Source organism: Rosa rugosa, chromosome 3, assembly GCF_958449725.1.
Source record: "Rosa rugosa chromosome 3, drRosRugo1.1, whole genome shotgun sequence".
NCBI classification, from domain to species: Eukaryota; Viridiplantae; Streptophyta; class Magnoliopsida; order Rosales; family Rosaceae; genus Rosa; species Rosa rugosa.
Window position 1 is genome coordinate 16,538,727 of NC_084822.1, and position 11,628 is coordinate 16,550,354.

The 11,628-nt window shown below is 42.4% G+C and overlaps 1 protein-coding gene across 1 annotated transcript; it reads left to right on the forward strand.

Moving 5' to 3' along the window:
* The first annotated feature begins 7,693 nt into the window (after positions 1 to 7,693).
* On the forward strand, positions 7,694 to 10,866 carry LOC133736601 (aspartate carbamoyltransferase 2, chloroplastic-like). Its single transcript, XM_062164149.1, has 6 exons — positions 7,694 to 7,994; positions 8,690 to 9,232; positions 9,313 to 9,452; positions 9,859 to 10,032; positions 10,142 to 10,378; positions 10,473 to 10,866. The coding sequence occupies exons 2-6, from the start codon at positions 8,716 to 8,718 to the stop codon at positions 10,578 to 10,580; spliced, it is 1,176 nt and encodes a 391-aa protein (XP_062020133.1). The 5' UTR covers positions 7,694 to 7,994; positions 8,690 to 8,715; the 3' UTR covers positions 10,581 to 10,866.
* The last annotated feature ends 762 nt before the right edge of the window (positions 10,867 to 11,628 follow it).

An 11,628-nucleotide genomic window follows, 5' to 3' on the forward strand; every position in this document is an offset into this window, starting at 1 on the left:
CACTAGCGGCAACGTCACTCCTTGGCGGAATATTGCCTCGTGAACGGCGGCGAACCCCGCTGGAAGAATTGAGGCCTTTTCGTCCGCAGTCGGTTGGCGCAGCTTCACCACTCCCGGCAGCCGGTATGTCCGTTTCATCCGGTTGACCACGGCGGCAGTCATCCGCCCTCCCGCCTCGTCGACGGGGGTCCCATCCGGAAGCACCCACGCCGACTCTGTTTCCTCCCCCGTCACGTTTCCCCCGTCAGCAGAATCACTGGCGGCACTATTACTTGCTAGCCGCTCCTCACTCCTCTCCCGCGCAGCAGCTTCCTCACCCGCCCTAGAACTCTCCGGACGCAACGTACGGCCCATGACAACTTCCCAGGGTATGGTTTGCAGCGGCTCGATGTCTAACAGCTCTGGCAGTGAGGTTCCTGCACGGGCAGACGGACGCAACGAGTCAATAAAAACCCTATCCGCCGCACTGATTGACACGTCAGACCCGGAGTCCTCACTGCTCGAGATCTCTACGACGTTGGCCATCCCAAAAACCCTAAAACCCAAATCAGTTAGCCCACAGAAGGATCTAACCTATCCCTATATCAGCCATAGCAAAGCACCACGAACAGCTACCCAGAAAATACCAAAACATGAACAAACCCCCCCCCCCCCTCAACCCAGATTCAACCATCTAGCAAAACCCTAACTATCAACTCTCTGTCAAAGCATCGTAACCTACCTCAAATCTCATCTTACACCCCCGACGAGCATCAAGAAACCCAGTTCACACACCAATCCCAGACACAAATACCAAACCCACAATTCGACAACAACACAAAACCGAAGAGAAGGATAACCAGAACACTAACCTGTCGTTAACTCGCCGGCGTACTGATGCTCGCTATGCCCCGACGACGGAAATTTTCGTTTCTTCGACCACGAGAACTCCACCAACTCACGGCACTCTCTCTGCAAATCTCGGCTGGGCAGAGCTTGAAGACGACAAACAGTTCGAATGGATTTTCTGATCTCCCTTCTCAATACGTTCCCCCCCTTTTATGTCAACATCAGCGGCTTTTGGGCCGTCCGCTAGAAAACGACATCACACCCCAGCCGTCCACGTGTCCCCTGTCCGCACTAACCCTCCGGGTTAACCGAGGCGTCGCCTCGGTTACGAAATCCATCATTACTCGCATTAATGACGAGAAGACGGCCGGACTGAGGAGACGCGTCTCCACACGCTAACCCTCTAGTTACTTGCCACGTGTCAAGGCGTATCACGAAAGCAATCCAGGGTACACCCCTCTCCAAGTGAGTCTCCGCTGAGCGAAACCCCGCCAGCGGAACTTCTCACTTGTCCTCTCCAAGTGAGTCTCCGCTGAGCGAAACCCCGCCAGCGGAACTTCTCACTTGTCCTCTCCAAGTGAGTCTCCGCTGAGCGAAATCCCGCCAGCGGAACTTCTCACTTGTCCTCTCCAAGTGAGTCTCCGCTGAGCGAAACCCCGCCAGCGGAACTTCTCACTTGTCCTCTCCAAGTAAGTCTCCGCTGAGCGAAACCCCGCCAGCGAAACTTCTCACTTATCCTCTCCTAGTGACGTTCTCCGCCGGGCGGAACCCCGCCAGCAGAACTTTTCATTAGCTGTTATTTACGAAGTCTCCTAAAAGCGACACTTCTCCCTTGTCATCATACAAACGGGGCACCTTCCGCTACGCACCTCTAGCGGAAACCTCTTTTATCTGACAAATCGCGTACTTTATTCAGCGCGGTACCGCTCAATAAATTAACGCCAAGCACGTCCACTGGACGCTGTTTACTGCTATAAACCAGCGGGGGGACTCCCGCCAGCGGCGGATCCCGAGGCCACGCCTCATTCTGACAAATGACCGCCATGCGGCATTACAGTCAGATTGTCCCTACGGGACACGGGGACTAGTCAACAGTCTACGACGACCCTGATCAGGTACGTTGGCCCCCGTCACTCGGGTCCTAAAGATTGGGTTCGCTACCCAACACCCTCTGCTCCGTGCAGCTCCCCCTCACCAAACAAATTTCGCGACCATCCGGAGGTCCATCTTAGCCGGGGAGTGGGGGACTCCCTGGGGGGCCTAGCAGGGGCCCACCCGAAAGGGTATAAAGCGTTTGCTCAGTAATATCCATGGTTGACAACGCACTGACGCTAATTATGCTTCTGCAAAAGTCTAGCGGAAGAAAACGCTTCACACCGCCGATCAACTCCCCAACCAAGATTGCCCTCCTTGACTGGGGACTTGGGGGACTTGTACCTACATGTACGTTGCAAAGCATAATTAGCTATAATCAGACACACTCATCGTACCGCCAGAGGTACCAACTATCATCAAAGGAGTAACCCACAGATAGGCAGCCAGGCGGGCCACGGACGGAGCACAAGAGTTCCCCAGGATCACCGCTGACGCGCCGCCACGCACTCTGCCAAGACGGCATCAGAAGCTACTGAAACTGGGAACTGAAGCACATCAGTCCCACATCGAAAACAAGGAGAAGATCAGACCTCTCCTCACCTATAAAAGGTCCTCTCTTCTCCCTTCATTAAATTACGCATTAACTCTCATTTATTACTATGCTGCCTATATATATCAACTGACTTAGGCATCGGAGAAGTGAAGACCGCCCAGCGCGGTCTCCCTCTGACGCCCTGCCTTTTATTTGGCAGCTAGCAGGAATCACCAAGTATACAGAGTAGCGGTCCGCCCGCCGGACCCGCGTTAAACGAAGGCTTGGCTACCGCCAGACTTTGAGCATTAACAGGTAGTTTCTAAATAATTGAATATGCAGCTTACGAATGTGGTCACTAAGTATCTTTATGGGGATCTAAATAAGGAATATACATGAAGGTTCCTGATGAACTTCATTCACCAAAGTCAAGTGGCTCTAGACCATAGAGCGCATTTAAAATGAGGTTGATATGCTCACTAAAGTGACTATTTGATTGAGAAGGGATATGCCCACACGTTTCCATGACAAGTTTCAGATTCTATCACAGTTCATGTTGGTGACATGATCTTCATTAGAAGCCCTTAAAGAGTTAAGGAAAACCGCTAAACACTTGAAATCCGAATTTGAGATGAAATATCTTGGGAGGACATAATTTTGTCTATGTTTGGAACTTGAGCATCGTGTTGATGGATGCTTAGGCATTTTGATAATGTCAAGCCTTCAAGCACACCCATGATCGTCTATAGTCTTGATCCTAAAAGGGATCCTCTTCGTCCGGAGGATGATGATGAAGATGTGCCAGAGGCAGAAGCGCCCTACTCAAATACAATAGGCGCATTATTGTACTTAGCTCAATGCACAAGACCAAACATCTCATTTGCTGTGAACTTGTTAGCTAGACATAGCTCTGCACCAACGCGATGCCATTAGATTGGTATAAAAGATATCTTTCGATACTTGAGAAGTATGATTGGTATGGGCTTGTTCTATCCCTACATATAGATAATGGATTTGGACCCATGACACACCAGGAATGCCACCAACACTGGCCTGCGTCCTCCATCCCCATCCCAAAACGACATTAGTGTTTTGGAAGGTTTTGCTGATGCTGGGTACCTTTCTAACCCATATAAAGGTCATTTACAAACTGGTTATGAGTTTACCATGGGCAAGACCACAATATCTTGGAGGTCTACAAGACAGACCCTTGTCGCTACTTCTTCGAACTATGTAGAGATTATTGCTCTTCACGAAGCGATTCATGAATGTATATAGATTGAATCCATAATTACGCATGTTCGAAGCAATTGTGGTTTGAAGTTTACCATAGATGAGCCTACGAGCATTTATGAGAATAATGCTGCTTGCTTTGAAGAAATGAAGTAAGGCTACATCAAAGGCGACAACACTAAGCATAATAAGCAACAATAGACTCTCCTCAAGATCATAGTGAACCAGATTCGATCTGAGGACAATGTGGCAGACTTGTTCAATTAAATCATTGCCTAAATCCACTTTCGAGAAACATGTTGGTAGTATCGTTTGCTGAAGTTATTCGAACTCTCATGACCGTAGTCAGTGGGAGTTGCAAATATCAAGCGGAGATGTCCACATGTATGGTCTCGAAACATGAAGGGTGTGTTGTACTCTTTTTCTCCTTCGACTGAGGTTATTTTTATTCCACTGGATTTTTGTTACTCGGCAAGGTTTTTGACAAGGTAATGAGAGGAGCACCACGTTTGGGCGACACAAGAGGGAGTGTTTAAGGACACCCTAGTTTGTGTGTCTGGCCCAAACTCTGATTACTTGACTGAGTTGTAATAAGGTTAGTCTTACCAATATCTACGGAGATATTTTAATCATTGTTTGATTCAATTACCTTATAAGACGCACATTCTTTGCTTGTAATCCTCTATGTAAAGAGGCCCCTATTATCAATGAAAGTACAACTCATTCTCTCCCAATTTCTGATTTCCTAAAACATAAATAAAATTAACCCAGGCTAATTGGTTGTTTCCACAAAATAGGGTTTAACTTAGCATTCAATAGTCGTGTCTAATATAATGTACACTTTTATTGGTCGTCAATGACTAGTTTTGAATGAATGGTTGCACAACTCCTGCATTTTTGCAGGTGTTTACAAGAATTATCAGCCAAAATGAACAAAAGAAAAGTCTTTATTTCCCAGAAAACTTCATTATGAGTTATCTGGTATGAGGAACTAACAGGGTGGAAGGTTTGCTAGTGGAGCAAGGACAGACTAATTTGACGCTTTTCCATTTTCTACTACAAATGCAGTCTTCAAATCCCAGCTCGTATGCAGCTCCAAGTGACAGTGCATGAACCACACACCTACGTATTAAATATTGTTCAATGGATCAGTAAACTATCTTGAGTACAATAGTTCTGCTCAATTAGTAACTTTGAGCTTTAAAGTTTAATGCAACATGTTATTTGGTTATTCTGATGTATTTACCTAGACTGTTTGCCCTGAGCCTTATGGCAGTCCAACTGCCGGTGGGAACTCCAACGGTGTTTCTTTAAGGAGGATCCACCAAGTTAAACTTAGCCGGGTCCTTTTTGGGGTCGAAGTTTCCAACTCCAATCCCAACAATGAAGAAATTGAAACCATGAAGGTGGAATGGATGGGATTCCACAGTGAGAAGATTGGTATCTTGTAGCACTAACTCTACTGTCGAATTAAAGGCAATCTTGCTTAGACGAGTGCCTAGTTTAGTCCCGAGGTTGGCAGTGAGTGGTGCACCGGTGTAATTGAAAGGTGTTGTTAGGGAATTCAGATCACATAGTGGATAATAATAAGATAATTATAATTTACTTATTTTCTTATCTATTATCAACCGTGGAATCTAAATCTAACGGTACGTAGTTCAAGACGAAGTGGTGTTAGCTCAGTGGTTAAAGCACCCACTACCTATGTACGAAGTCATGGGTTCGAGTCACCATGGGGGCAGGAGTGAAACCATTTGATCCTCTTTCACTTCATATTGTGCATTTATCTTAAAACAATGCTGCTTGCCATGGTGAAGATTGCCATTTCAATACTTCTACTATCCCTAACCCTAGTTGTGATAGTAGAAGGGAATGATATTTCTTCAATAGTGTTACAAAGGACCAATGGCAGCTCATCTGTGTCGCCATTTCTGAAGAAAATTGTGGAGTGGCCAAAACCACGAGAACCGGCAGGGGTGTCTGAACAAGCCGTGCATGGATATGTCGCGGGCCACAGGAGTTTCCCCGCAGATGGCGGTGCTGTAGAAACCAATGCTTGTGTTGGCGTGAGCTTGGACGTGAATAATTGCAGGTTTTGTGGACGTAGATGTCCCTTCGGATGGCAATGTTGTCGTGGTTTTTGCGTGAATACAAATATCAACATTTTCAATTGTGGGAGATGTGGTAATAGGTGCCCATTTGGGGTACTTTGCTCTTATGGAATGTGTGGGTATGCTCAGCCTCAACCTTGGCCTCGTCCTCTGAAGCAACCTCAACCTTAGCCGCACCAATGGACTAGATCGATCAGACTTCTATGTTAAATCAATTATCGCAATACTTTAATTATTAATCAAGGTCTTGTACTTGCATATCATGTTGTAATTTGTTTCTTTTAAGTCTTATTTTTCCATTTTTGGTCCAATTCTTGATCTAGAGTCTTGGTTCATGCATTTCTCATGCATGGAGACTACAAAGTACTAAGGGAGAAAAGAAAAAAAGTGATTTCAAGAATGTTTTGTAACCATATTTCTGCTTTATATGCATATGTTTTGTGCTATGAAAGGTTTTTTTGGCTTTTAATTTATTTATAAGCCATATAAGTTTATTAACTAATTAGTTTGCTACATGCTCTTATCAATTCATTCAATCTTGAGTATTATCGCTTTCTATAAAAGCATGTTTTATAATGATTATGTTGTCATTCATGGTACATCTACATTGGGAAATGTCCATATTGATTGTAAAAGGAGTTTGGAAGGATTGAAATCTTGAAATCCAGGTGAATTAAAGGAAATATATTATTTTGTGTAGTTGAGCTTAACCCGTAGAAACCAAATTTCAGGTGGGCTAATAGAGGTGTTCGATTAGCACTATATAATAATGACTTGAAAAGGTTTGGCACTAGTGAGCGTAAGCTTACCCCAATAGACTTTTGTTCAGGTATGACACAAGTTTCGAGAAGGAATAAGCAAGACGAGCCTAGAATGAATAGTCTGGAAGAAATAGTTTATTTACATTCTACTTTATAACACTCACACATCAGATTCAGCGTTAGGTGCTTAAAATTACCTACACCAGGTCGCAGACGTGATACTAACACCGAAAAGCACAAGTTGTATAGCGAAAGAAAAATTTTATATTTGATTTTTGGGTTTAGATGAAACGTGTGGACTACACTAAAAATTGATTTTGGAGAAGTATATATCACAATGGTGAAAAACTTATGTGTTATATATATCAGACTAATTTGAATGAAAATGACACTTTCAAAATATTTCAACAATTTTTTCGTCAGAAAGTCAAGGCGACTTATAATTAGTTTTTAGAATCTTGAATGAGACGTGGGAACAACGATGAGTTTTGAAAATCAATTTGTGCGAAGCATATCAAAACAAAACTAGTTAATAGTTAAAAATATAAGATAAAAGAATAGTTCACCAAAAATGTGTGAGGATCATGATATCTCTGTGCAAATAACTTTTTTTTTTTATTGGGGGAGATTAGCGTTAGAAAGTTAGCAACACACACACTTTTCTGTGGGTATCCCACCAGAGCCGGATTAATCCCTTCCGAACGCCACGGGACATTAAACACCCATTAGCTGGCCACCAAGGCCTCATTATCCTAGCAGAGCCGGACTAATTCATTTCGAATGTCACGGGGCATTAAGCACCCATTAGCTAGTCACCAAGGCCTCATGGGGATTCGAAAGCCAGACCTGAGGGTTCCAGACTGAGACCTTCTATCACCCCACTATCCCTAGTGGTTAATAACTTGTACTGGTAGTTCGATCCTGAAGTAAAATAAAAATAAAAAAATATTTTATCTACATGTTGATTATGTATAGAAGCAATAATAAATAAATAATTATCACGTGGCACTATCCCAACAGGGCCATAATATCTCTTTAGAGCCTAATGCAGGAAAAACAAAATGAAAATTATCTATGCTTTGGTCACTGAATGCCTTTTGGATGATATAATTGGGATTCCCAGAGCTAGAGGCTTAGTGCTGGCTAGTTCTTTTTCTTTGTTTTGCTTGGGCTGTTTGCCCCACATGTACCAAAAAAAAAAAAACAGAGCCTAGGAGGAAATGCACTGAGGGCTGAGAGACTGGTACTGCGCCGTTTTTCACGCCAATTACAAAATCCAGTCTTCCTTCCTTTCTAGGCAAACTGACAACTTTCTCTCTCCTCTCTCTCTCTCTCTGGTTCTTTTTCATCCTCCTTTGATTTGTCTGTGTCGCGGCGCACCGGTGTTCATCTTTTTGGGCATATTTCTCTTCAATTTTCTTACCATCCAAATAGGTGAGATGATCCGTTTTAACTTAGAAAACTGTATACTAGACTATAAAGCTGATAAAGTTTTCAACTTTGGGAAAGTGGGTTCTTTTTTGGGCTCTAAACCCAGCAACCAAGCGTGGGAATAATGATGATTTTGCTTATAAACCCATCAAACTAGTTGTTGGTTTTGCTGGGGGTTTGAGTTTGCATTCTAAAGGGAAGAAGGTAGCTTCTGTTGGTGATTTTGGCTTGGTTCTTTTGTTGGGCTCTAATGATATACTAAATCTGCGCTGTTGGTTTCTGTTTGAGTTGTTCAGAAAGGTTTATGATGCTTGAGACTCTCCTGTTTAACTATCTAATGTTCTTTTTGTTTTGCTCAATGTCAAGTGCATTTTCCTTGTTCATTTGGTTTTTTACCTGAGACTACTGTTATAAATTATCTGCCTTCACGTTTCCAAAATTCAGTAGAACATGTCTGAAATGGGCTTTATGAATTTGATGGGAGTTCCTTGATTAAAACTTGGGCTCGTTTAGTTTACTTTTCTCTATTTTGTACCCAAGTGTATGTAAAATATGCAAGGATTACTAGTGTGCAATTTCCTGGTGAATGTTCTATGCAGACTACTGATAGGATTTTTGTTCTTTTTATCAAACTATTCAGCTTCGTATAGTTTTGAATTCTACCATGAGATTTATTTTCAGTTTTATGGTATATGCAGAGCTTCGATTGATTGGATTCTACATAATGGCTGCTTCATCATCCCTGTTTTCATGTTCGATCCAAGGGGTAATGCCGTTTCAGAAAACAAAGGCAGACTATAAACAGTTCCAGTGCAATTATTCAGACCTTGTCTGTAAGCAATTCAGTCACTCCAACTCAATGCACCTAAAACATCCAAGGTTGTTACCCAATGAGAAATTCTCACAAAGTGAGACTTTGTGTCGTGCACTGAAAGTTGAAAATTCACCTTCTTTTTTGGTGGGGAAGAAGTTTCAACTTGATGATGTGATTGAAGCTCAACAGTTTGATAGAGATATTCTGGGTGCTATATTTGAAGTTGCACGTGATATGGAGAAGATTGAAAAAAGATCACCAGGAAGCCAAATTCTTAAGGGATATCTCATGGCTACTCTCTTTTATGAACCCTCTACTAGAACTAGGCTGTCCTTTGAGTCAGCCATGAAACGGTTAGGTGGAGAAGTTTTGACAACTGAAAATGCAAGGGAGTTTTCTTCAGCAGCTAAAGGAGAAACACTTGAAGGTATGTTCTTCTTCCACTCACTAGATTTCTAGATATGATTTTACTACGATTAAAATGTGACATGGGTGATTGATTTTCAGATAGTATAAGAACTGTTGAGGGTTACTCGGATATAATTGTGATGCGCCACTTTGAGAGTGGTGCAGCCAAAAGAGCAGCAGCAACTGCTGGCATTCCTGTAATTAATGCAGGAGATGGTCCTGGACAACACCCAACTCAGGTACACAGAAAATTGTCCTTATTGCAATTAACTGAGGCAAAGTGATATGGGTCGTGGCACGTAGAAATCCCGTAATCTGCCGTTGCAATTGACTGAGGAACAGTCAGTGCTATGTTTATTGGTAGATAAAATTCCCTTTGTACAATGATGAAGGGTATAGCATTCTTTCATTTAGTTTATAATAGAGATAGTTTTGGGAGAGAAAAAGAAGTGTGGATGCGAAAGGAAACCGTTTTATAATAAAATAGATGCTAGTTTGCACTGAGTTCATTACAGATGCGGGTACAAGCATAATGATGGTCTCGTCTCATACTAAGGCATACTGCTGGCATTAGGTCCTGTTAGTTTCAATATCTTTTATTTGGTTGTTGTAATCCTGTAACCTGTTGTAATCCTATCTCCACAGGCCCTTTTGGATGTCTATACTATTGAAAGAGAGATAGGAAAGCTGGATGGCATAAAAGTTGCACTTGTTGGAGATCTTGCCAATGGAAGGACAGTGCGTTCACTTGCATACTTGCTTGCCAGGTATAATGATGTCAAGATCTACTTCGTCTCTCCTGATGCAGTGAAAATGAAGGTAAATTTCCGAACAGGCTTATGTTTTTGTTTTCATCACATTTGAGGCAAGTCTGGAAAGTATGCCAAACATAGGAGATTTGGACTCTCACTTTTTCTATAACTTCCAGAATGATATAAAAGATTATTTAACATCAAGGAAAGTTGAGTGGGAAGAAAGTGCTGATTTGATGGAAGTTGCATCTAAGTGTGACATTCTCTATCAAACTCGCATTCAGCGTGAGCGGTTTGGAGAAAGAATTGATCTCTATGAAGAAGCTCGAGGGAAGTACATTGTGGACCGTCATGTGTTAGGGGTGATGCAGAAGCATGCTGTGGTCATGCACCCTCTGCCTAGACTTGATGAGGTAAGGGTTTTCTAAATGATTTTGCCCTCTTTAGCAGGCCTTATGTTGATTGATTTAGCTAATAGGTAATCATTGCATTTCTGAATGTCATCAGATTACTGTCGATGTTGATGGGGATCCGAGAGCTGCCTATTTCAGACAGGCAAAGAACGGCCTATATATTAGGATGGCCCTATTGAAACTTCTACTTGTAGGGTGGTGAGGGAGGCATCTATTTTCCTCAGTTACTTTGGAAGTTTTGGTTACAAAACGGTAGGCATGGAGGGAAGCATTTTTTCAGTTGAGAAGTTTTGACTCTTTTTTCGTGGTCATTCGGGATAAGCTTCGACTAGAAAGTTTGTTGAGCTCAAAGTAAGTTTGATTTATTTTTAGTTAACTCTTTGAAGTTTCATTTTGTACTATCCATGAAGTGATTGTGGGACAAAATAACCTGATTCAATGAGAGCAGTGCAATACATCCTGATCGAATGGTAAAATGGTTTTCCTTATATGAAAAAAGATTGCATATGCTTCAACATAATAACCCCCTCCGGTCCCCCATCGTTTGTGGAGCCTCTGAACAGCCCTCTGAGAATCATTACCCTTTGTACATACTACATCCACTGGGGACTTTAATACCTTTCTCTTCCTTTTCCTTTAGAGCTAGAGAGATTTCAGGAACTCGGGATTGGAATGTATAAGGATTTGGGCAGAGAAACGATCTTGAAGTGGTTTCCTAACGAACATCAATCAAAACATGTCAATTTTCTCCTTGTACTCGCAAATATTTATTCAAAGGTGACTGCATGTGTCATCAGAAAGACAGATTGACATGAGAAAGACGATCGCATTCAAATGTTGACTAATGTATATATGCATCAACAGAAGACAATATGTACCGGAGTTGGTGGAGACTTGGTGAAACATACAATTCGAATCTGTCCTGACAAAGAACCAAGTAAAAGCATAGATGGAGGTGGTGTAATCAACAGTAGGTAGAAATTGTAGAGGTTGCGTAAGAAAACTTGTAAGCAAATTAAATACTCATTACTGAGATGGGGACTTAAAATGGGTGTTAAGCGAGCTTGATTAGGGAAATCGTAGCTGAAGAAACCAATAGGTTATTTGTGTAATCACAGGTCCAAGCATGAGAGAGCTACTTGAGGCTAAATAAAGCCAGTCTCAAGTGTCTTCTTTATCTTTCAGGAAAGGGGTTTGCATTCAAGGGTACTTGTTCTATTCATATATCATCTTTTACTGTTTCTGAGCTT

Excerpts from the sequence above, each read along its gene's own strand:
- LOC133736601 (XM_062164149.1), top strand. The coding sequence starts at position 8,716 with ATGGCTGCTTCATCATCCCTGTTTTCATGTTCGATCCAAGGGGTAATG. Across the intron at positions 9,233-9,312 it reads TAAAGGAGAAACACTTGAAG|ATAGTATAAGAACTGTTGAG; the intron begins GTATGTTCTTCT and ends ATTGATTTTCAG. Across the intron at positions 10,033-10,141 it reads CTGATGCAGTGAAAATGAAG|AATGATATAAAAGATTATTT; the intron begins GTAAATTTCCGA and ends TATAACTTCCAG.